Source organism: Rhinolophus ferrumequinum, chromosome 5, assembly GCF_004115265.2.
Source record: "Rhinolophus ferrumequinum isolate MPI-CBG mRhiFer1 chromosome 5, mRhiFer1_v1.p, whole genome shotgun sequence".
In the NCBI taxonomy this organism is placed as follows: Eukaryota; Metazoa; Chordata; class Mammalia; order Chiroptera; family Rhinolophidae; genus Rhinolophus; species Rhinolophus ferrumequinum.
The window spans coordinates 56,104,818-56,130,543 of NC_046288.1; the positions used below are offsets into that span (position 1 = coordinate 56,104,818).

General features: G+C 33.1%; 1 protein-coding gene across 1 annotated transcript in view; it reads right to left on the reverse strand.

The window, feature by feature from the left end:
* Positions 1–25,726, reverse strand: part of TBCK (TBC1 domain containing kinase) — a 187,794-nt gene that overhangs the window by 132,191 nt on the left and 29,877 nt on the right. The window contains exons 4-6 of the mRNA XM_033105921.1: positions 8,639–8,753; positions 7,110–7,183; positions 2,058–2,199 (exon numbers count right to left, since the gene is read on the reverse strand). Coding sequence (XP_032961812.1) covers positions 2,058–2,199; positions 7,110–7,183; positions 8,639–8,753 — 331 coding nt within the window. The remainder of the gene's footprint in view (positions 1–2,057; positions 2,200–7,109; positions 7,184–8,638; positions 8,754–25,726) is intronic.

Genomic DNA, 25,726 nt, shown 5'->3' on the forward strand with positions numbered 1-25,726 from the left:
TCAACCACAAGGTTGCCGGTTCAACTCCTCGAGTCCCGCAAGGGATGGTGGGCTCTGCCCCCTGCAACTAAGATTGAACACGGCACCTTGAGCTGAGCTGGGCTCGGTTGGAGCGCCGGCTCTCAACCACAAGGTTGCCGGTTCAATTCCTTGAGTCCCACAAGGGATGGTGGGCTGCGCCCCCTGCAACTGGCAACTGGACCTGGAGCTGAGTTGCACCCTCCACGACTAAGACTGAAGGGACAACAACTTGACTTGGAAAAAAAGTCCTGGAAGTATACACTGTTCCCCAATAAAGTCCTATTCTCCTTCCCCAATAAAATTAAAAAAAAAAAAAAGTTTAGATATAGGTGATGGTAATAAAAAGGAAAAGCTCTATTCTTCACATTTACACTTAGGCATACTTCACATTCACATTCCAAAATAATTTTTCATTTAGGCTATGGTCATAAACAAAAATGAGATTTACTATCATTTCATACCAATGAAAAGTAAGATGGTCTAGACAAAGAATAGCAAAGAATGAAAAAATCTGGCATTTTCTATTAGAAAAAGCAGTGCCAATATGTAAACTACAAATGTTATTATGAATATCTTAGTATTAATCATAAAAGCTAACATTTATGAATTGTTCTCTTATAATACCCTGTATTAAGTACCTTATATAAATTATTTCGTTTAATTTTTCCAACAACTTTACAATATAGACACTATTACCATTTATAGAAGTGAAACACAGGCCTTGAGAAGTTAGGCTAGCTACCCTAAGTCACAGAGTTATACTCTGCAGCATCAGAATTCAAACCCAGTTCTTTGTGACTACAGTAGCTTGTTTCTTAACTATTATGCTTTACTACCTCTGATGTTGAATTAATTCTTAAATACAAAAAATGAGAAAAACAGTGTAAACTCAATTCTTAGATATGGTAAAAATTAATGATTTAATAGGTTCAAAGTATTTTTAAAATACATTGGAAGACAGAAACAATAGATAAATAATAAAAATTTCTGCCTTAAAGTAGATAAATTTGACAAATATTATAAGAGGAAAGGAGAGCAAAGAAGACAGGGACCTGGGGCTGGCAGGTATTTGGAGGTAGGCTCAACAGACTATTAGTTGTCCCGCCAAAATTACTGTCGTCTTGGACATGACAGATTGTTAGCTGTCCCTCCCATTCTACTCAACTTTTTTCTCAATAGTTAGGTGTCCTGCTAAAGACTACATTTCATAATCTCTCTTGTACCTTTATGTGGCCACATGAGTAAGTTGTCACCCGAGAAAAGTAGAGTTGATGATTGGAACTTTTAGATCATGTTCTGAAAGACAGTTACCATGAACTCACTCTTCTCCTTTCCTTATGGCTAAAAAAAGGTGCTAAAGAGAGAACTCTGGAAACCAGATGTTGAGAACGGTGGAGCCATCCCTGGTAGCCTTGGTTTCTGCATGACATTGTGTAATAAAGCCCACTGTACCCTTGCTGGACAATTACATGTGGGAGAAAAAAATCTATGTTCTTTAAGCTATTTTTAATTCCTTTGTTTTTAATAGCAGTTTGTCTTCACCTTAATAAATACAAGTATAGAAGGTATCTGGGGAAGGCCTCAAAAAGCCAATATACAACGTGAGTTTTATGGGAAACATAAGAGGAGAGAAGAAGAGAGGAGAAGAGACAAGAAGGTATTTAAGACTACCACAGAATGGAGAGAGAGCATGAACATATCAAAGAATGTAAGTTAACAATTAGTACAGTGTAAATGTTTTATACGTAATGTAAGTGCAAACATTTCTAGAGACATCAAAATGATATTTACACTTGGTAAAATTTATATTTATAATAAGTAAAAGTGTATACATTTCTAGAAATACCAAAATAATAGGCAAATTCTCAAACAGGATTTTTTAAAAAGTCCAATTGAGAACTGAGCTGTTTCTCTTCCTAACTAGTCAATTTGCAAAGCAAAATCTTATTATTACGAAGTAGCTTTCCTATCCAAAAATATTATTCTAGTAAACACACAATTTTATTTCTATTAGTTTAATATTTCCTTATACATACCACACAAAGCTCAAATAAAATGATTCCAAGAGACCATACATCTGATTTGGGGCCAGAAGGCAATGGTTTTTCACTTGGCACATGATCAGTGGTTTTGAAAATTCCTTGTGCAATTACCTCAGGTGCCAAGTACGATGGATACCTATAATGATATGTTAGAAAGATAAATAATTACTATGAACTACAAAGGGGGTAAGAAGTAGTAGTACATTTTATCTTAGAAAATATTATTTATTACTTTGAGTAGCAGGAGTATCAAAATATATAAAAATATATAAACTGAAAAGACTCATTTCTGTATTCCAGTCACTCACAGATACTTCTGTATATATAAACTTGACCACCCATCACCACTGTCCCACAGGCAGCATACTATACACATTACTCTGTACACCTTCTTTTCACTTAAAAGTATGTTTTAGAGCTCATTCCATAGAAATAAGTATAGAAAAAAGTATGTTTTAGAGCTCATTCCATAGAAATAAGTATAGATTTGCCTAATTCTTTTTGAAAACTGCTAATAATTTTATTGTTTTGATGAACTTAATTTATTTGACCAAACTTCAATGAAGAACATTTTGGAAGTTCCATTCTTTCACTACTACAAACAATGCTGAAATTAACATGTGATAAACATTTCATGTCCCACAAATTTATGTATAGATGACAAATTCCGAGATGTGGCACTACAAAGTCATAAGGTATATGCATTTTAAATTTTGATATATGTATTTCCAATTTGCCCTTTCAGGTGGCATCAATTTATATTCTCATAAGCAATACGTGAGAGTGACTATTTCCCTGTATCTTCACCAACGTGAGGTTTTTGAAAATTGCTTTAGTAGATATTGAGTAAACACACAAAAAAAGACTATTAAATATGAATAAGGTATAAAGAATAACGTTTCAATGTATACCCATGTACCTACTGAGTAGTTTAAATAAAGAACATCTTATCACTAAAGGTCTGTCTGTGCTTCTCCTTAATTGTGTCTCCCTGATACCCCCCAAAGGAACAGACAGTAGGAATTTTTGTATTTATAATTTCCTTCTATTTCATTATAGTTTTATTGCCATGTATTTGTATCCCTAAAGAGCACACTGTTTAGTCAAACATATTTCTGAACTTTATATTATTGGACAGAATTCTTTTGTGATTTGCTTTTTCAATCAGCATCATTTATTTGAAAGAATCATCCATATTGTTGCAGATAGCTGTAAGTCATTAATATTTACTTCTTTTTAGGAATATATCATATTCATTTATCCATTCTAATGTCAATGGTTATTTAAGTTGTTTGGCATTTTTTATTTTACAAACAGTGTTGCTCAGAATACTATGTAGAAAGAAACAAAATCTGAAAACAGCCTAAACACTCCTGAAGAGAAATTAAAGGGTCTGTGTGTGTGTTGGGAGGGTTGGTCTTAGCAATCATCAGTAATATGATGTTACAGACTTAGAAAAGTGTAATAATGTTCAATAATTGGAACAGGGCACAATTGCTTATCCTACAGCCACCTCCTCACACTATAACTGCCAATACTTCTTATTTACATGTAAAATACAAGTCAATTAAATCAAAGAGTATAACTTAAATTTAAATGGGCAAATTAAGTTTTTTAATTCCTTTTCATTTTAATCCAATAATGAGGGTGATTTTAATATCTTCTTTTAATTTGTCCATGTATTTTTCTCATACACAAATTTGTATTATGTCATTTTACCCTAAGATATCATACTGCTCTTCTAAATGAATGTGTGATATCTCTGGGAATGGTTGAAACCTACTGGGAAGAGCAATGGACTTGATATTATTTCTAATGTTCTAATTTCAGTTCTACCGCATGTTCTATATATCATTTGGGTTTCTTAATCTGTAAAATAATGCCAACCTCATAAAACTGTTGTAAATATTAGTGAATACACATACATTTAATAAAAATGGAAAATGTGACACAAATGCAATGCTGTACTTTTATCATCACCATGATACATTCCGAAAGAAAACTGTTCATTTTTAATCCTGATTTCCAGCACATCTAAGCCCCCCAAAATGACAGCATGAGTAGTAAAAAGTAAAGCAACACTATAGGTAAATTGTTACATCTAAAACTTCTGACTGGTGATCTCTAGAAACATAGAGGTAACCCTTGCTCCCAAAATTATAATTTCCTGTCCAATCAAGGACTGATTATATTAATGAAAACAATAAGCCCTAGGATTGTTTTTTTAATGTAGATTATCTCCTTTTAACATATGTCTCTTTTTTTAGCAGAGCATTTTAACACTCAAAGAAAATTACCAGAACCTTTGCTCTATGACTGGTGAGGTAAATATAAGTGACTTTCATCATCTGTTTGATGTTTTAACAAGGTATTAAGCTACTGGCCCGCTAAAATGAAATGTACAGTTTCTAGCTCTACAATATTTTGAAACAGATGTTAACATTTTACTTTGTTGTTCCTTAATATTTGTCTTTTGAATCAACTACAAGCTTCTTCTGGTGTAAATATTTTCTTTCATGCCTTAGCTGTTTGATCACTTTATTTTTCCTGGCTAATGTTTCACATTTTGCTCTTTGATACTTTCTGGTCAGACCCTTTGGGTCTAAGACTTCAAAGTAAGCCAGACCAAATGGCAACATAAGACCAATTCTATCCAAGCATTTTAAATTCAAACCTAGTTCTTCAAAAATGCTTGATGTGCTTTAAGAAAAATCACTTCCTTTCTTCTATTTATCACTAAAACCTAATGTACCTTTAAGTAAAATGTAAAACTTAAAGTAATTCTTGTTTATATTATATTTTTGGAGTTCTCTCTCTCACACAAATTGATTTAGATAAAATGAAGCAGCAGTAATCACATTTACCACAGCACCTTAAAAACTATTTCAAAAGGCAATTATCACATATGATGAAGATATTAGAGCTTTACTATGAAATTATTTTAATTGTATTCAAAAGTTTTTTTTAATCAAATTGTATAGGCTATTCTTTTTTATAAAATATTGTTTTAGTGTTTGTGAAAACAACTGTTTATTGTCTAGGACCACAAGTTTTGGATATGCAAAACTTTAAGATTATGAATTTATCCACCTTAACAAACAGACCATCAAAACAAAAAAATTCCCATTAAACCACGAGCTTCTTAAACACAGGAACCTACCTTATCTATTTTTGTATAGATAAGCAACCAGAAGAGAAGCTGTTCAATAAATGTTTTCTTAATAAATAAAGGAACCATCAGTTTTTCCTCTAAATCTCTGAGACTATTTCTGTTTACTTTGCTCATTTATTCAGTTCTTTAGATTCCATATGTAAGTGAGCTCATATTGTATTTGTCTGGGAAAGAGGTGGGGCCGAGGGAGAAGGTGAGGCGATTAGAAAGTACAAATTGGTAACCACAAGATGCCACAGGGATCCGAAAGATAGTTTGGAGAATATAATCAGTAATGTTGGAAAAATTTTGTAGGGTATTTGATGGACACTTGTCATATTAGGGAGACCACTTCATGGATGGTGTAGGTGCCTGACCATTGCAGTGTACACCTGAAGCTGAAGCTGAATAATAATGTCAACTATAATTTAATATATGTATATATGGTCATAGGATGTGGAGTACAGCACAGGGAATAGTCAATGGTATTGTAACAGCTATATACAATATCAGAGGGGTAATAGATTTGGGTGTTATCACATTGTGAGGGGTGTAAATGTCTATTACAGTGTTTTGTACACCTGACATTAATTAAAAATAAAAACCCCTGCAAAATAAAGGAAGGAAGGGAGGAAGGAAGGAAGAAAAGAAGGAAGGAAGGAAGGAAGGAAGGACTTAAACAATTAAGACATTAGCTATGTCCTAACAAACAAAATATTTAGGTAAGAAACCTACAATCTAACTTACAAAGATAAAAGGGTAATTTATAAATGAGGCCTTTTTTAAACATCTAATTAAGTTTTTTAGCAATGTTCTGCTGCAGAAACACACTCCACAATTCCAAACCACAATTCTCAGTAATGCAGTGATAGAACTGATTTTAGAACAGCGCAAACAGCAAAACACAAATGGATACTACTGAAAACAGCCACACAACAATTGAAATATCTGATTAAGGGCTCTAGATTAGATAATGGTATTGTATCAGTTTTAATTTCCTGGTTTTCATCATTGTTTTGTGGTTATGTAAGATTATTCCTTACCTTAGGAAATACAATCTGGAGTATTTAGGGGTACAGGCAATTATACACACTAATTACTTTTAAATGATTCAAAAATATATATTTATACACACATACATATACGTGTATTATATATAAGAGAAATGAAAGAGATAAATGCTAACATTTGGGGAATCTGCGTGAAGGTTGTACAGGAATGCTTTGTGCTATTTTGTAATTTTTATGTATGTAAAATAATGTCAAAATTAAAAACTCAAAAATTAAAAGAATCATAATATTAAAATGTTTAAAAAGCAACTACACAATAAATATAATGCAAAAATCTACGTCAAAAGCATACATTTGAATACAAGATGAAAAAAACTTTCATTCCTTTCTTGGAGGCCAATATAAACCTGGATTTACATATCAGAAATGAACAAATAAACCTCTTAAACACAGACTTTCAGGTATAGCATCCATCCCATTACCTCTGAAATCTACAGTGACTCAACTTGAGTCTTAATATACAATTATAATTTAGAGAACAGGGAATAAAACTCAGAAACAAAGATAAATAATGTGAGTGATTTTTCTCAGCCTTTTGAGGAACACCCAAAAATTAATTAGTAAGCAATATAAGGTGAACCAGGGCAATAATGTGTCGGTCTCTTTGTCAATTCAATGAAAGATCAACATCAGGGAACCTTTAGATGCTGGGAGAAATTCATTGTCTACTATTTTAAAAGTATACAAAAAATGAAAGCATGTTAATAAAGAAAAGTTAGTTGTATGTCAAAAAGTAGTATCACTAATAATTAACAAAACATGCACTTTATCAAAAATTACAAAGTTTAAGACAGAACTCAGAAAAAAAAGAAAACATATTATTACCCAATTGGGAAATCAACATCATCTCCATGAGCTGTCATGTGATAAAGTCCAAATTTAGCCAATTTAACATGTCCCTACAAAAATAAAGGGAAAAAAACCACTATGAAATATTTTAATGTTAATGGCAGGGAAATTATCATTGCACATTTTATAAGAAACCATCACATACTCAGATACATTAAAATATATATAGATATATTAATTTACCATAATTTTGTTAACTATTTGCCTATGTCTGAAGTCCACTTTATACTTATTACAAATGTGTATGTGTGTGTGTGTGTGTGTGTGTATATATAAAATATATAAATATATATATATGCCCACATGTATGCATGTTTGTATATGTATACATACACACATAAAAATTGTTTGCTGCTTATATTTTCCAAGCTTTCTGACAAAGGAGAAATAAGGAAAAATATTCTTATTTTCCTTGAATCCTTGCTTAGAATATTTTGTCATAATATTCACAAAACATTTTTTTTTCAGGGAGTTGCAACCCCATTGATAATGTCATAATTTAATTCTGACATAAGAGTTCTTAACTTTACAAGATCACTTCCCAAATCATCAAAATGTAACTAAATCTGTAGATTTCCAACAATTATGGATATTGAGAAAAACCATAATTACCACAAAAGTGAGATTTTTTCATAAAAGGTAAATGTAAATTTTATAAGTCTTGATGTTTTCCCTTTTTAGATGTTTAAGACTAAAAAATTTAAGTTGATTTTAAAATTGGTTTTGTTTTCTTTTTCTCAGAAATTTATTTCTCAGCATTATAAAACATTTGTATTTTAAAACAATTCAGACTGGTTAGATACTCTACTACCATTAATATGAAATTAATGAGCACCATATTCTCTTTTATGATTTTTAACATCATAGGGTAACTGTACTAAAAGCCTGGAAGAGAATGAGAGGAAAAGAGCAAACCTACTAACAAAAACTAATTCCCCAGAAAATATTCCCTCAAAACCATTTTTATATGTTTATGAAAAAGAATGAAATTATCATTATTCCTGAAAACATACCACCTTGAAAGGAGATACATATGAACAGCTGGTGAATAAAGAAGATAAGAAAATAAGTGGGGAATAAAATAAGAGGAAAGAAGGAAGAAGAGAATAAAGAAGAGAAAATACAATGCAGTTGTGCTATGAGACAAATATTCTATACAAGTAGAGCAGCTTTCTTCAGATGAAAGCAGATTCAGAGAGGTGGATTAAGAAGCTACAATACATATCTTTTAGAAAATGAGTGAAAGAAAAAACAAAACATGATGTTATAAAATGACTGTTGGGGAAAAAAGGAATAATGCATGTAAAAAATATATGGATTTATATAATTAAAGATACTTCTTTTGTCCTAACAACCACAAGTATATTACTTTCATATAGTCTTTTCAGTAATAATATTCTTAAAACATATTCTTATCCTTTTATCCCTCTGATTAAGGGGCCTGATTTCAGTAGCTTTCAACTTCAAATAACAAACAAATATTTAATGTGTTACTTGGCAATTACCTTTCGGTCCAAAAGGATATTATGAGGAGAGAGTGCCCGATGCACTATACCATGTTTGTTCATACACTGCAAGCCTTGGAGGACCTCAAACGCTATGCACAAAACTTTTGAAGAGCTTCAAAAAAACACAAAATGTCACAGATCAATCACAAAGTCAATACAGAACCTATTTTAACGAATGAAATAAGGTTTTGTGACAAAATTCAGTACAGACAGTGTGCCAAAAAAATGTATACACATTTTAAGACAGGAAAAAACTGTAATACTCAACATATACCAATAACAAAAGATGAATACAAGTCACATTTGACTTCTGCAATTACAAGAGGTGCTCAAAGTGGTTACCATCAGCATCCAGACACTTCTGATTATGGCGAACTACTGCTTGAGCAACGTTGACCAAAGTGTCCACTTGTATACATTTTTTTGGCACCCCCAGTATTTTTATTGTTCTTCTTTTATTCAGAGAAAACAGAGTCTATACATTTTCTAAAATACACACTTATACATATTTTGGGTTTTATGATTACAATAGATTTGATCTGACAAAGATTCTACAGTTTCCAAAAAGCTACTCTAACAGTATATTTGTTCTTTCCAGGACAAGAGTTTAATTTTGGTGATATGCAACTGGCCTATACGTTTGGCTTTACCAAATTATCAGGAAAGTTTTGGATATATGGCAGAACTAAGTCAATGAAAACCATCTATTTTGCTTAAGACAAAAATACCTACAGCACCTGAAAAACAGCTATATTCTATAGTAGATAGACATGATCTCACTTGCTGTATCAATCCACAAAGCAATCTACAGTGCCTTATGATTAGCCAAACATTTCTCTTTGACTCTATCCTATTCCCTCCAAGCCACCTTCCACAGGGCTGCCCCATTTCTTTCTTTCTCTTTCTCCCCCTTCTCCCTCTCTCCATTTTTTAAAAAAAAATCAAACATCATTCATGTAGGGAATTCGGAATAATACAACAGAAAAGTACAGGAGACTAATTCAAATCCAACTCCCTTCCCACCAATAATAACATTTTGGTATAGATTTTTTCCTACATATTTTTTGATATTTTAAATTAAGACATTTAAAAATTAAATTAATATTTGCAGGGGACCATTAAAAGTAATTTTTAAAAGACATACAAATAACATGACAATAGTGGATAAAAAATGGAATTACTAAAAAAGTCCATTCAAAAGCAGGCAGAATAAAGGAAAAAAGAACAAAAAAATGGAACAACTAGAAAACAACTAACAGATTTTAATTCAGATGTATCAAGCATTATATTAAATATAAATTATGTAAACTCACCAATTAAAAGATAAGGATTATCAGAATGGGTAAGAATTAAGACTCATTTACATTTAGGCTAAAAGAAATCCAAACTAAATAAAAGATATAAATTAAAACTAAAAAGATGGGATAATAGGTCACTAATTCTCATGGGCTTGGGTAGGGGGATGGGTTGACTACAAAGGAGTAGGAGGAAGTTGTGCATAATGGAACTTCTGTTCTTGATTTTGATGATAGGTACATGACCGCATTTGTGCAACTGACCTTCTGCAGGTTTGAACTGTATATTAAAAGGATACATTTTAAGGCATATTAATTACACCTCAGTAAACCTACTGTTTATAAAACTGGGCTGAATAACATTTTTTTTTTAAGTTGCAATATGACTCCCTCCTCTAAATTGAAAAAGTCGTAAGAACCAGAGATGAAAAACTAAAATCTCTCTGTCCTCTCATCCTACTCAGACTTTCCAGAGGTGACCACCATTAGCAGCTTCTGATTTCATTTTTTCTGGTGGTTAGACTTTTATTTAACATAATTAACTCTTCACTATGCATAATGACATAATTAACATACTTTTACAAGTTTCCCGTTTTCCTTTCCCAACTTCTGATTCTATATGTTATGTTGTTTTTAAATTATCAAATTTTATAAGTGAGATAAAAGAAACCTGCACTTCTTTCTTGAAGGCTAAACAAATAAACAAGTAAATATGTAATATGACATATAATGATTAAGTGCTAAGGAGAAAAAGTAGAGAACAGAAGAGAGACTGTGGGGTAGCAGTTAGCTAGTAAATAGTATATATAGTATGATCCAACAAGGCCTCACAGAGACAGTAGTATTTGTGCAAACATCTAAAGGAAGTGAAAAAGACATGCAGCTCTCTGGAAATGTATGATTCAGGTAAGTTAAGGGTGAGAATGCACAGCAGTTCAAAAGAGCACAATGAGGCCTCTAGGAGATGAGGACAGAGAGGTATCAAGGTGTCAGATCTCGTAAGGTCACTTAGGCCATTTTGTAAAGCCTTTGGCTTTTACTCTGAGACACATGGGAAGTGACTGGTACATTGATGTACTACAATTAGTAAATATTCACTGTAGAACTAAGCAGAGAAGAAAATATAAACCATAGCTCTCAAACGTCTCAGTGATCAGGATTTCATGGACACAATAACTTTATAACTATTCATGAATGTTACCATCATTTTTTATGTCGCATCCTATTGGTGTTTTTTATTTAGCTAGAATACATGCGTGAGAAAGTTTTGCATGGCGTGAGGGGAATGAATAGGACATTTTAAAGTATGGCATGTCTTCAAATGTCTTATTCTCACCCTCAAACTTGGAAAGAATTTCCCCATTGTCTTTGAATGCTCTTTATTAAGGGTGAAAAGTCTAATAACATCAGTCTGATTCTAATTTTGTTGTAGATACCATGTAATTCCTCTCTGGAGGCTTTCAGAATTGTTTTTTACTTTATCTGTAGACATAAAATTTTAGTCTAGTATGTCTATCATGTGTGAGCATTTGTGCAAATAAGCATTAGCATAACACAGAAACACAATTAAGTTGATTTGTTATGTCTTTCATTTTCTCCTTCTACTGTACCTTTTAGTTGGAACTCTTGGTGGACAGATGAAAATTGGATCTATTTTCTAAATCAACTTCCTGTTTTATTTCCTATGAACATGGTCTTCAGCCCTATGTATTCTATTATTTAATTTCCAGGATCTCTCTTCTGTTCTCTACTTGTTCCTTTTTAACAGATCCGGTTCTTTGGTTATGAATATGTTATTCTTTGGAGTTTCTCTGAGGATAGGTATTAGAATTCTTTTAATTCAGGAAGCAAAAAAGTAAGTTATCTTCATTTCCTTTGGGTGTTTTTTTTTTCCTCCCTAGGCTCTGTTTCAAACTATTTTTTTCCCCCTCAATTGTCTGGTAACCCGTGATTGGCAGCCACATGTTATAATAAAGTAATAAGTTGGTATTCTTCATGAAGTATGTAAAAAGAAACAAAGTTACTATTCATAAAGATGGTTATTTAAAATGACCTATAAACTATTCCTTTTGATCAAACAGTTTCTTCCATATTAAATAAAGTGCCACATACACAACAGCCAGTTTTAAGCAAACTGGAAATGTGTGAAACAAGAGTAATTTGGAATTAACAGTTTTTATTAACATTCTCAAAAAAATAAATCAACTATATAAAGGAAAATATTCCAAAGTTAAAAACAACTATAATTACATTGATAAACGTGGATATGAAAGAGTGCAGACCCTTTCCTTATTAAAAACAAAGAAAATTTTCCTTAATGTTGATTAACAAATAAAATATAAGCACCCAGTTTTTTTTGAGCTCATTTGGCACTATGGTTTGAATCAACTCTAAAGTAGTAATTTTTCTTGTTCTTGTTTTCTTGTGTTTTCTCTCTCTCTCTCTCTCTCTCTCTCTCTCTCTGACACACACTTCACAAAAATCTTAAAAGCTGATGTCATATTCAGTTGTGACACTAGAGGGCCTCAGTTGCACACTACTTCAATACAGAAGTCTTTCTTATGAAAATTAAAACTAAACTTTTAAAGCAATTTTTCCATCAAATCAATTGTGGAACAGCTGAACACAGAAGATTACATGTTCTACTTTCTCTACTTGTTTTTGCTAATTGACTATAAGATATAATTGGAAGATACTTGCATGTCAAACAGCACATTTATGCTACTATCGAGCTAATAATTTTTAAAACTTTAAACATAAAGCTGAAGCTCATGACATACCTTTTCTTAACTATTATTTGAGACAATATATAAATTATCGTTAATGGACTCACACTCTTCAATTCAAATCAGACAGTAAATCAGATGTGCTTTCTGCCCTTTTGTACTTTTAATGTTTAATTTTAAATTTTAGTTTAAAATACAAGGTATAAAGAGGGGAAAAGATGTTATTTTCTAAAATGAGAACGAGGAATCAGTATTTGTGGAATTTTACATGCTTATTTGTTTTTAAAGCTGTATTCTTTAATACTGCAAAGAACGTGTATCATGAAATAAGTTTAAGAATTATTTTGATGTAGCTAATGTAATTATAATGCACAAGCAAGGTAAAAGAATCATATGACTAGTTTGTTACAGTTTAATTGAAAATGGACTCTAGAAGGAGAGTTAGGTTAAGAGGATGTGATTCACACAATTAAAAAGAAAAAAAAATGTTAGCAGGGGAGAGACAACATGACTTTGTCCTACGAGATTCACAAGGCAGTCTTGTTAATAGAGAAATCTGTCACTTACCTGGAAAATGTAAATTCAACTTCAAGTCATGAAATATTCTCCTTTTCAAACACTTAGTTACAATTGTTACTCACAGAGACTGAGAGGGTAGCATTTTCTTTACCATTGCCCCTGACAGTCAGCAAAGTTTAATGAACATAAGAATCTTTGGTGATTATAAATACATAGATAAGACCAAAAGGCAGCTTTCAAAGCAATATGATTAATAAATTCTAACAAAGCGAGATCACATTTTAAGATACTTTTTCATTTATACTCAAACCCATCAATTAAGTGTCTATTAGCTGCTTAGTATTACATATCAGGCCCCTGCATTTTGAGGCCCCATGGATACAAACAGGAAGAATTGACTGCCACAATCAAAAAGCCTTTGGTGTAGTTGGTAAGACAGATTTATAACCTGATAATTTTAACACAATTAAATACAATAGAATTTCAATAGTTTTAATTCAACAATTAAGTTATCAGATGAGAATTAATCACCTTTTCCCTCTGTTTTACGAGGAAAAGAAAATATGAAAATTTATTACATTGGTGAGGCCAAAAAAGACCTACAAAAGTCATAAATCTTGGGAAAGTAAGATTAAGAACTAAAAGAGAAAAAAAAAAATCACTACCACCACCACCAGAAAGAACAAATGTTGATAATTTCTAGGCATCAGTCAGCTTGGTTGTATTTAGATTGTGAACATGAACTTTGAATCTATTAGGTTAGTACAATACCAAGTATATTTTGCTTATCCCTTTCCATATGTATTTCAAAGGAAATTTACATTGTATGCTTCTGATTTAATCATCCTTAAATTATCTGTACTTGCTTAGCTTGCTTGGTTAAAACATATGGAGGCCAAAATCATGGGTTTAGTGTGTACAAGGGTTGATTAGCCTCACATGTTTATAGTCACAGATTTTCATCTAATTCCAGCAAACATCTTCAAATATAGATTGCCTCAATGAGACATTGCTCAACCTCTCTTTACTTAAAACATACTGACTTTAAACTACAATCCCCTATGCTTCTTTGTTCCTCATTCCTGAGGACCTACCTGCTCTTTATCTCAAGATCTTGAGATCCCTGTTCTGTAAGCCTCCTTTGTTATATCAACCAGCCCTTTTGTTTGACATCCTTCTTTATTCTAGAGCTATTCTATCATTTTCTTTTTCTCTTCTTTTCTTTTTTTTTTTGAACCAGAATCCTTAATGGCTTCTCATTCAATGGCATTACCCCTGGTAGAATCGCACGTCTCTGCAGTGTGGCAGGTAAAGGTTGATGGGCTTATTCATTTTATGTAATAATTTCTGTATAGGTTCTTCTCTCACTCTCCCTTGAAGCAGGCTCTAGCTTATTCAACTTAGAATCTCTATGCCTATGTATCAATAGCACCTAGTAGGTAGGTGTTCAATAAATATGAATCAAATAATAGGTGTTCAGTAAATGTATACAACGACATTACATGGTGGTGCAAGAGGGTACAAATGATTAGATTAAATCCTTCACCATTAATGAAATAACAGCTCAGAAAAGTATATCATACTAGCAATAAATCAAAAGTGTTAACTTTATTTGTAATAGTATATAATCCTTTAGTAAGTCAAGAAAACATAAACTGCTCAAGTTCACACAATGGCTATCAAAAAAAGTACTACTCATTTGCTGAAAATACACCTCTCCTTCTGGTCTCTCTTTTATACCAAACCATGGTATAATGGGTAAAAAGATAATCTTACTAATATCTGGCTAAATCTGTGACTTAGACTAAGTTCTTAAAGACAGATTCCTGAAATCGATTTTTCTAGCGCAAAGATACCAATAAATACTTGTTAGTATTTGGTATTTGAACTGCGTTCACATAAATGTGTATATATATGTATGTATATATATATATATATATATATATATATATACATATATATACATACATACATACATTTATATATACATACATACATATATATACATATACATACATTTATATATAAAATCTAGGAAAACTTAACATCTGTATGAATTTGAATTATTCTATCCAAGAAAAGCAATGTATTTCCATTTGTTCAAGTCTTTTTAGTGTCTTTATGGAATTTTTATTTTTAAAACAGCTTTATTGAGCAATTTATTTATAATTGATACACAAAAAACTGCACATGTTTAATGTATACAATTTGATTAATTTAGACATACGTATACACTCATGAAACCATCACCACAATCAAGGTAATAGACATATTCATCATCTCCAAAAGTTTACTTGTGTCCCTTTTTGGTGTGTGTGGAAAGAATAATGAATACTGCATACACACACACACACACACACACACATATGTAAACACTAAGAAAAAATCAGTGAGAGGGACTACTCTGTTAGATTTAAACCACACCATATAGATTCTCTTTTACAACCCCAATGTCCACTGTCAGATGGATAAAGAAAATGTGATATATACGTACAACAGAATATTGTTTGGCCTTAAAAAAAGAAAAAAATCCTGCCATTTGCGACAACCTGGATGAATCTAGAAGATATTATGCTAAGTGAAATAAGCCAGGACAAATACTGCATGATTCCAATTACACGACGTATCTAAAATAGTCAAACTTACAGAAGCAGAGAATAGCATGGTGGCTACCAGGGGCTGGGGAGAGAAGAAAATGCGAGTTATTCAATTGGTATAGATTCAGTTATGCAACACGACTCAGTTCTAGCGATTGGCTATACAACATAGTGCCTACAGTTAACAATCGTGTACTATGCACTTACAAATTTGTTAAAAGGGTACGCCTTATGTTAAGTGTTCTTATCACACGGAAAGATAAAAATGGACACAAGAAAACTTTTGGAGGTGATGGACGTGTCTAACATCTTGATTGTGGTGATGGTTTCATAGGTGGATGCACATGTCCAAACTCATCAAATTATGTATACATTAAATATTTGCAGTTTTCTGGTATTGTACCTCAAGAAAGATGTTAACAAAATAATGAGAATTCCTATCATCCTGAAGACATCAATTCTTTTTTAGGATTTGCAATGTTTCCAAGAAGAGATGTTATTCAGATTGTAAGATATAGAAGCCAAGAAAGAGAATGAGAGGTCAGGGTTGCTAAGATTGATTTGGAAGTCATTCACATATAGGTGGTAACTAAAACCACACATGCTATTTCCTCTGATCTATAATCCATGATATTTCTAAGGGCCACTCCACAAGCCAAAATACCCACAGTGTCAGCAAACCAAGGGAGGAAACACAGTTCTGGATTCTATGAGTTCAAGATGTTCTTTCACCTTATAAAACATGATCACTCCCACAGAAATTTTCCTTTTGGTTTAAAACTTTTCTTGCTTGGTATCAGCCTGAGTTAAAATGTTAAGGGAGAAGAAATACAGACAAAATATAGTTAGCTACTGTGTGATTTAAGAAACGGAGAGGAAAAAAAAAGATTAATATTCAGATAATAATACAACTGTGTAACTGTCTTATCTTTAACCTAAAATCTCCTCTATAACTTCAAGACAAAAGGGCTCAACTAGCACATAACTTTTAATGATTCTTTCATTCCAAAATTTGGAGATGGGTATTTTCAGTGATGCACTAATAGCTTTGAGACTCTTAATTAGCCACTTCTCATTTATTAAATATTATCATTTATTAAAATATCATAATATTTAACAGAGCCATTTTTTCTAAAGGAAAAGAAAAACAAGAAAGATTTCAGATTTCAAAAAGGAAACATAATTCATTTCACTACCGGGCACACATGTTTTAGCCTGTAAGTACACCCATCCATGCTAAATTTAAGAATTTATTTGCCTCAGATTCAGATGTTTTGAAATATAAGTTGCACTCATTAACTGCTTACCTAAAGATTATTTTGCAATAGGTCTAAAGAAAAAAAATTCAGTGCAGCTATCTGTAACTTGTGGAACTCGGTATATTTTACGATTCAATTCTCACTACAAAATAACCAATGTTGAAAGCTATAAATGTGTAATGTGGCTAATTCTCAATGGAATACAAATAAATTAGGTAATTAACTTCCCAACTTGAATACTAGATAACTTTCCTTTCTCAGCAAAAAATTAACTTGATAAATCACAATACATATGGAAAGAAAGCATAGTCTAGTGCTTTGAGGTTCAGACATAAAGCCAGGAGACTCTGTCACAGATTTGCTATGCTTAGAGAATATTCCAACTTCATCCCACCTCAGTTTTCAAATTTATAGAGTGGGAAACATAACACCAAATGGGGCTAAATGGAGATCAATGAGTTATTTGTAGTGCACAGAATTCTAATCATCTTAAAAGCAAAATAACAATCAAACAAAAAGTCCAAGCCCCACCCTCAAAAAAACCAAGGTCTTTTAATAAACTGTACAATAGAGTAAGTCCTCACTTAACATCAATAGGTTCTTGGAAACTGTGACTTAAAGCAAAACGATGTAACAAAACCAATTTTACCACAGGCTACTTGATATAAACAAGAGTTATTTCCTACAGCATATTTCTGGCCATGAAAACATCAGCAAACTTCTAAGTAAAGACCCAAAACACTTCTAATATTAAACATCAGAGGGGTAATAGATTGGGGGAGGGGAGTTAGCACTTTGTGAGGAGTGTAAATGTTTGTTACATTGTCTTGTACACCTGAAAGTAATTTAAAAAAATTGAATAAATGTGAGCTATAAATCCATTTAAGAAAGATTAATAAAAGCAAGTAAGCTAATTATTTCCAACCCACTTATTCCAGTTAAGGGTCAGAGGTGGCAGGAGCCTATCCCAGTAGCTCAGGGCACAAGGCAGGAACCAACCCTGGAAAGGATACCCTTTCATCCTTCTGTTTTTAGTCTCTGTGAGAATAAAATCACCACTTGCTAAGTAGAATTAGAGGATCCTGGGGTAAGCTGTGTATTTCTGCCTGATCAACGTTTTCTTTTCCCAAGCAGCTTTAGTATCCTGGCACAGAAACTCCAAAACCATTTTTCACCATAGTTACTGACACTGGCAGTGCAAACGCACTGGGTAGTAAGTCCCACTTCCCATGTTCTGGCAGCATTTGGCTATCACTTTTCTCTAAAACAGAAACTATGATGGCTCATATTTGGTTGGATCTGTACCCTAACTCATGCCAAAGTTTTTTTTTTTTTAATTAAATGTATTTACATATTACTATATGAACAAAGAATGAACACATTTCTATTACTACTCAGAATTTTGATTTGAGAGCAATTTACATTTTGTTGAGTGGACCAGCACTTTATAATGTTTTAGGCTATCTGTCACTCTACCCCCAACCCATCACAACAAATGCTGAATGGGAGAGAGCCTGTATTTTATTTACTTGTTTAGTACAGTGTTTGCGTGACATAGTGCAACCAAAAGTTTGTCAAATGGAAATGTACAGTTCAATAATGTGTTAATCTGTATTAAGCAAATTATAAGAAATATGACTGATGAAAATTCTCTACTTATACTTTCTATTCTGTTTATCAAAAGTTGGGGTAACGCAGCGATCACGTATCAATCAAAGAATCCAAAAATATTCAAATGTTGTTCTTAACTAATTTTATTGACCTTGAAAGTTCCTATGAGACATCTGTAGAGAAGGCAGAATAAGGGAAAATTGATCACTTTATTAGCTGGGGTTTTGTCCCCAAACTTAACGTAGAACTTGGGAGTTTTGCTTACTTAACTACATAGTCACTTTTTTCCAAAGCCAGATCACCAGAATGAGACGGTTCTATTTCTCCTAATCTTCAACTAGAGTCAAAGGTTTTAAGACTATGATTCAAGGAAGATCAGTCATTTCACCAAGCTATAGAAGAAAGTAAGAAAAAACTTTTACCCATAGAATCCCATAATGATCCCAGAATACTGTTTATAATTTGAAGGACAGTAATCTTTTATGAAGTCACACAAAACTATATTAATGAATAATAGCATTAGTTGATATAATCTAAAATGGTGTCCCCTCCCCAAAATATGTCCATATCCTCATCCTTAGAACCTGTGAATATTACCTTATTTGGAAAAAGAGTCCTTGCCTATCAGGAGATTATCATGGATTATCCAGGCAGGCACAAATTCCAATGGCAAGTGGCCTTACAAGAGAGAGACGCACAGAGGAAAAAATACACACAGAGGAGAAGATATAAAGATGGAGGCAGAGAGTGGAGTGGTGTGGCCCCAAGACAAGGAAGCCAAGGAATGCTGACAGCCACCAAAAACTGAAAAATGTAAGGAAGAATTCCTCCCAGGAGCCTCCCAGGGAAGTGGGCCTTGCCAATTTCTGATTTCTGACTTCTGGTCTACAGAACTGTGAGGGAATACATTTCAGTCATTTAAAGCCACTCAATTTGTGGTAATGTGTTGTAGCTGCCATAAGAAACTAGTATAGTTAGTTATAAAAATGCGCATGACATCAAGGTGGTTAGTTTTTCATCATCATGACATGATTATGACAGAGCAATTCTTCCTTCATATTTTCTTTAAATTATCTTTAGTTAGTATACATTATGTACAAAACATACACTCATTTTACATGTACTAAGTTTTGACAATTGTATACATCAGTATAAGCACTGCTATGATAAAGAAACAGAAAACATTTCCATCATCTCAAAACGGTTCTATTTAAATAATCTTCTCTTCCCAGCCAATCCCCATATCCTACCGATGGCTTTAAGCAATCATTGATCTGTTTTTTATCACTACAGATTAAATCTGTCTTTTCAAGAATTTCGAATAAATGGAATGATACAGCATTATTTTGTGTCTAGCTTTTGTTACTCGACGTTCTTTAGATTCATCCATGTTGTTGCCTACATTACGAGTTGTTTGTGTTTTTTTTTTGGTGCCGAGCAATATTTCACTGAATGGATGCCATAATTTGTTAAAGGACATTTTCGCCTTCAGACTTTTAATAGCTAAACACAGTACAGTATTTTACCAGAAAAGCTGTGGGCACATTTAAATTAAAATTCACAAGGAAATAAAGAATACAAAGTCCTGAATTTTGAGGAGTCTCATATTCTTAAAACTGTCATGATGGGAAAACAAATGAAAATTTGTGGACATATACTAATAAAGAAGGACATTACAACATGAAAATCAGGATCTGGTCTTTGTCTAAAAGATATGTGGCAGATTTGGGAATGTCCACTCATTACTGTGGTGATTTTGAAGCACTTTGAATGCAGATGTGACACTCAGGTAAATGCTGTAAAAAACAGATACAGTTGCTTTTTTTGTGGCCTATCACCTAAGAAAAACAAGACCAACAATGACAAAATGTCTAGCTAGTGAATAAACGAACATATAAACAGAGATAGCACAGCTAGATACTAATAGCATGCTTAAGTCAAATGCACGAACCAGACTGCTGTAGAAGAGAGCTAAAACTTTCATTGATTTAGCTGACGAGAGCAGAGAAAATCCCTCACTCTCTCTTCAAGGTAATCGCGGAGGAACTCCTAAGTAGGGTATCAGTCATTCTGCACAGGACCATTACTTTTTCATCCTAAGTCACTGTCTGAAATAGTAACCTATATTCAAGACTCATCATCTTAAACAAGAGTGCCCCACTCCTACCTTTCCAAACCATTTTATTAAGAAAAATAGGAAGAGTACTCTCATTGCTCTCTGATGCACGTCTTTAAACTTAGCTTTCCAAGTTCACTTCCTCTACCTTTCCTCCCATGAACACTCTGCCTCTGCTTTATTTATATGTTTGCATATCAATGACTTTTTACACATGCTGTTTTCTCTGCCCTTCTATCTGGTTCACTTGGTTGACACTTAGCCATCTTTTAAGATTCAACACAAGCATTATTTCTTTCGTAAAACTTGACTGGATTCTCCTGGCTATGATATACTCTGTCTACCAAGATAACTTGTATGTACTTCTCATATGCACTTATTTAAAAATGCTATACCGCCTGTGCTTATGAGTTTCTGTTTGTTTGTCTTGCTCCTTTGTTGTTTTCAGCTTTATATCCCACATGTCAGTGAACTCATACGATTTTCGAGTTTTTCTGTCTGACTTATTCCACTTAGCATAAAAATCTCAAGATCCATCCATGTTGTCACAAACGGCACTATTTCCTCTTTTCTTATGGAACTTTACATTTTCATCTCCAGATTCAGTAATACCTAGCCCGGAGTCTGGAACATATACTATGTACTCAATGAAAAAGTATGGAATGACCCTTGAATCAATTAGTTATAATTTAAGTCGCAATTGGTCATCATAAAAAGGCTGTAACTGTTCCACAGACAATGCTTATTGATAATAATATCCAATAACCAATATAGTAGTTATAATAACACTATTAACACTACTGCTACTAACAGTGAACACTTGGATAACTTGTACTAACCAAGTGCTCTTATAAGTAATTCACATCTATTAGTTTATTAATTCTCCCCACTATCCCAGAAAGTGAGAAACTGAAGCACAGAGGGGTTAAGTAATTTACCCAAGTGAGTAAATGGAAGAGCTGAGATTCAAACTCAGCCAATTGGTCGTAGAGACCATGTCCTTAACCTCTACACCATACTGCCTCTCAGTGTTTAACTGCATGGATGGTGAAGTCAAAAGAGATGGCATGAGCTCCAGCTATAGCACTGTGACAAGTAATGATAAAGTAAATGTTCTAAGCCTCAGTTACCAGATCTTTAAAATGCAGTAGACATTTGTTGTTTCCCTCCCTGACATCCATGCTCCCCTCTTCCAATGATAACTTAATTTTACATTTCAGGTTTTCCATCTCTCTCCTATACACGTCAGCTCATATGTTCTGACTTTAGGAATGGAAATATGACTCAGGCTTTTGTCAACCACTTTCTGCTGCCTTTAGTAATTGTTCTTAAACTAGTCTGATTGAAAATCTTAGGACTTACATAGCAACCAATAAAAATGGCTTGCTCCTTTCTGGAACACTGAGGATAGGAAGTTATAGTTGTTATGGCTGCAAAATATTTTGCCATCATTAGAGGAGAATCTGGAACTCTTACAACTTAGTAGTTGTATGACCAGGGAAAAATTACTTAACTTCTTAGATTCCTCATAGGAGCCTAAGATTCCTCTCACATCAAATGGAAGTAATAGGAGTAAACTATATCATAGAGCTCGTATTAGGAAAAAAATACCGTATTTTGCATTTATAATGCACATTTTGCCCAAATTTGTGAGGAAAAAATAAGGATACACATTATACATGGGTAGTACTAATTCCGTATCTATATGTTTTTAATTCTTTTATTTATGCTTATGAGTTAAAAGTGTAACTCTAGAAATCAATAATGGTATCCGGATGCAAAATAATACCCTGGAATACGATAATCAGTTTTGTTGAACTTACCACAAACTTGCAACGATGAAGTGTTCTTGGCTTTCTATGATGCAGAAATGTCGTAAATTTATTACCGGTACATAAAATTTCTTGTACCTTGCATCTGTTCTTGTGTTTTGTAATTATTTGTTACATAAAATTTCTTGTACAATAATATGCTAAAAAATAAATGCTAGGATTCCTTTATAATAAAAAAATACCTACATATAAAGAAATTAAAAAATTTGAATTAAAGAATTAAAACAAGATTTTTTTCCCTGAAAGTTTGGGTGAAAAATGTGGGTGCGCATTATACACGGGAGCGCATTATACACTGCTGAATACGGTAATTATTGTAGAATGCTTAGCACAAAATTATTGCCCAACATTTTGGCAATTATATTGTTGTCATCATCATTATTTTTTTCAGTCCTTCCCCTTTGAGGTCCTGTATAATTTAAAGAAATCATTTCTAATTTAAACATTGTGTTTGCATAAATAATTGGAATAGGTGTCTGAAATGGCCAAGATGGAATATGAACTCATGAATCCCAAGTATATTTTTGTGTACTATATGCAGTTTTCATTCCCCCACTCCAATTATCTTACAAGAGAACCCACTCTGCCATAAGTATAACAATAGATTTTGGTCATAATGAAACCAGTTTTCCTTGTTTCCTTGTCTGCCAAAATGAAAGGCCTGGGTTCTCTGGTTTCTAGTTTGATCAAGATGCCAGAAAACAAAGAAATCCTCACAAAGCCAGCAAGGTAGTCTGATAATTAATGACAGGACTCATTGAACTTGGAAATTTAAAGCAGCTCATCCTCTCAAAAGACTATCTACTTTTTGAAGGGCACCAACCACAAAGGCAGGCTCTGGAGTAGTGGTGCTCAAAGGCCACAGTGAGAAGAGGTCCTCAGAGGCACGCTTCACTGTCTATGCTATACCTTGGCCATGGCTCCTGACATTCGAAGACATTTCATGTTCTGGAAACCTGAGAGCACTCATTAACTAGGCCCACAAACCTTAAAGTTACGCATGAAAACCATGTGCCAAATAACTAGAACATAGTATGTGTTTAATAAATACTGTGTCCCCTCCTTTTCTCTTTCCCTTCTGTTTAAGAATGATATGATTACATGTTTTAAATTTAAAAGTGTCCCACTTAAAGAATGTGTCAAAACTCTTAAAATTGTGGCTAATGTCTTTAACTTAACTCCTTATATATCATTTCCTCACTTATTACCAAATGTGTAGTAAATCCTATTAAAATATGTAGGGAGAACTCATTTAGATAAAAGAGAGCTTAACAAAAATTGGCCAATTAATTATAAACATAGTTTTAAAGGCTAACATTTAAGAAGAGAAGAGGAAAAGTTACGGGTCTAACTACCATACCACTGACCGTTGTCTTGATTAGTTTCTGTTAAAGTTAGTCCAGTTCTGTTAACAAATCTTTTGACAGTATTTTTGATGTGTCACCTGCTTATGACACTGCAGATAATAATTACTTATGTGCTAAACTATACAATGTAAGTATTACCTCAAGGCTTTTTAATATTCCTCAAAAAGCCTTTAAGGAAATATTATCATAGATTAATAATAAGCAAAAATGGGCCTCTCTGTCAGGACAAATAACTGCTTTGAGAAGAAGACACAAAAAACCAGCAGTAGTCCTCCCTTCTTAGCTTGAATGCTTTTATAAGTGAACTAGATATATCCTTTCTGACATTGCAGAGAGAGGTCCTTTTACTTACTGATGACGTGACCTTCCATCCAGAAATAGCTTCAAGTTTGAAAGAACTTCTAACCCTTAATTTTGCCAAAACCAAAATCATTTTGGATAGCACAGTGACAACCAGACAAATAATTGTAAAGAACACCTTTTGACAAGTTAACTCATTTAGGTACCGGGGGGATAGTTTTGCTATTTTGACAAGTTCACACAGCAGACTTCTCAAATTTTAAAATTTTGTGGAGGACACATTTGGCTTAGTCTATGATTGAGAAGGACAGTTGACAAGTTCCACTCTCAACTATGTTTTCAAACAAAGATAATTTTTCCCATGTTTTACTTTGCTTTCCAATGGGGCTCAAATCAAGTAGTAGTTCAGGCAACTGATGAGATACAGTCTTGCTCTTTCGAAAAAGTTTTGACCTTTGCCAGCAATATGGCTGCAGCCTATCTATATCCATGCAGAGACAGGATCACCCTCCAGTCAAAAATATCTGTCTTTGATCAAAACATTAAAGAAGTACTTATCATCCTTGAAAACACTGGCTATGTTAGTTTTCCAGCTATCTTATCTGAGATGACCACTAGACAGATACACCTTTTCTGTAGCATAAGACCCCAATTTGGTGATTTCTGATACCTTGTCTACCTAAAACAGTTTCACATCTAAGTCTTAGGGACTATAAGCTGGTGAATCCATTCTAGACCTTAATATTATTCAAAGACTATATTATATGGTCATTTTCTGCCTCATTGGATCACCTGACCTTCCAAGAGGGAGATTTAATCTAATACACTTAAGAAAAAAGATGGTAAGCAGTTTGGATGATTCACTGCTAAATAAGCAACACATGCTAATATTTTATTGCTGATATTTTTATATTGACCTTTTTTTCTGTGACCTTGCTAAACTCACTTATTCTTTTAGATTCCTTAGGATTTTCTACATAAACAACCATATCATCATTGAATAGAAACAGGTTTGCAACTCCTTCTCCTCCTTTCCATTCCTCCTCTTCTTATTCTTTCTCCTCTTCTTCTTCCTCCTTCCTCTCTTCCTTCTTATAGTCTTTATGCCTTATTTCTTTTTCTTGACCTATTTCATGCTGGTATTCTTATGTTCTATATGCCTATGCTGCTTGCATTTTTATATACTAGCCGCAAATAGAAAATAAAACACAATTTTATCTACAATTGTATCAAAACATAGGATACTCAGGAATAAACTTAACAAAAGCAAGAACTTTACATTGTAAACTATAAAATATTGCTGAGAGGAATTTATAAAGACTTAAAAATTTGAAGAGAAACATGTCCATTTATTGCAAGACTCAATATTGTTAAGATGTCAGTTATTCCCAAATTGACTCATAGATGCAATGCAATCCCAATCAGAATACCAACAACTATTTTTAGAAACTGAGAAGCTTATT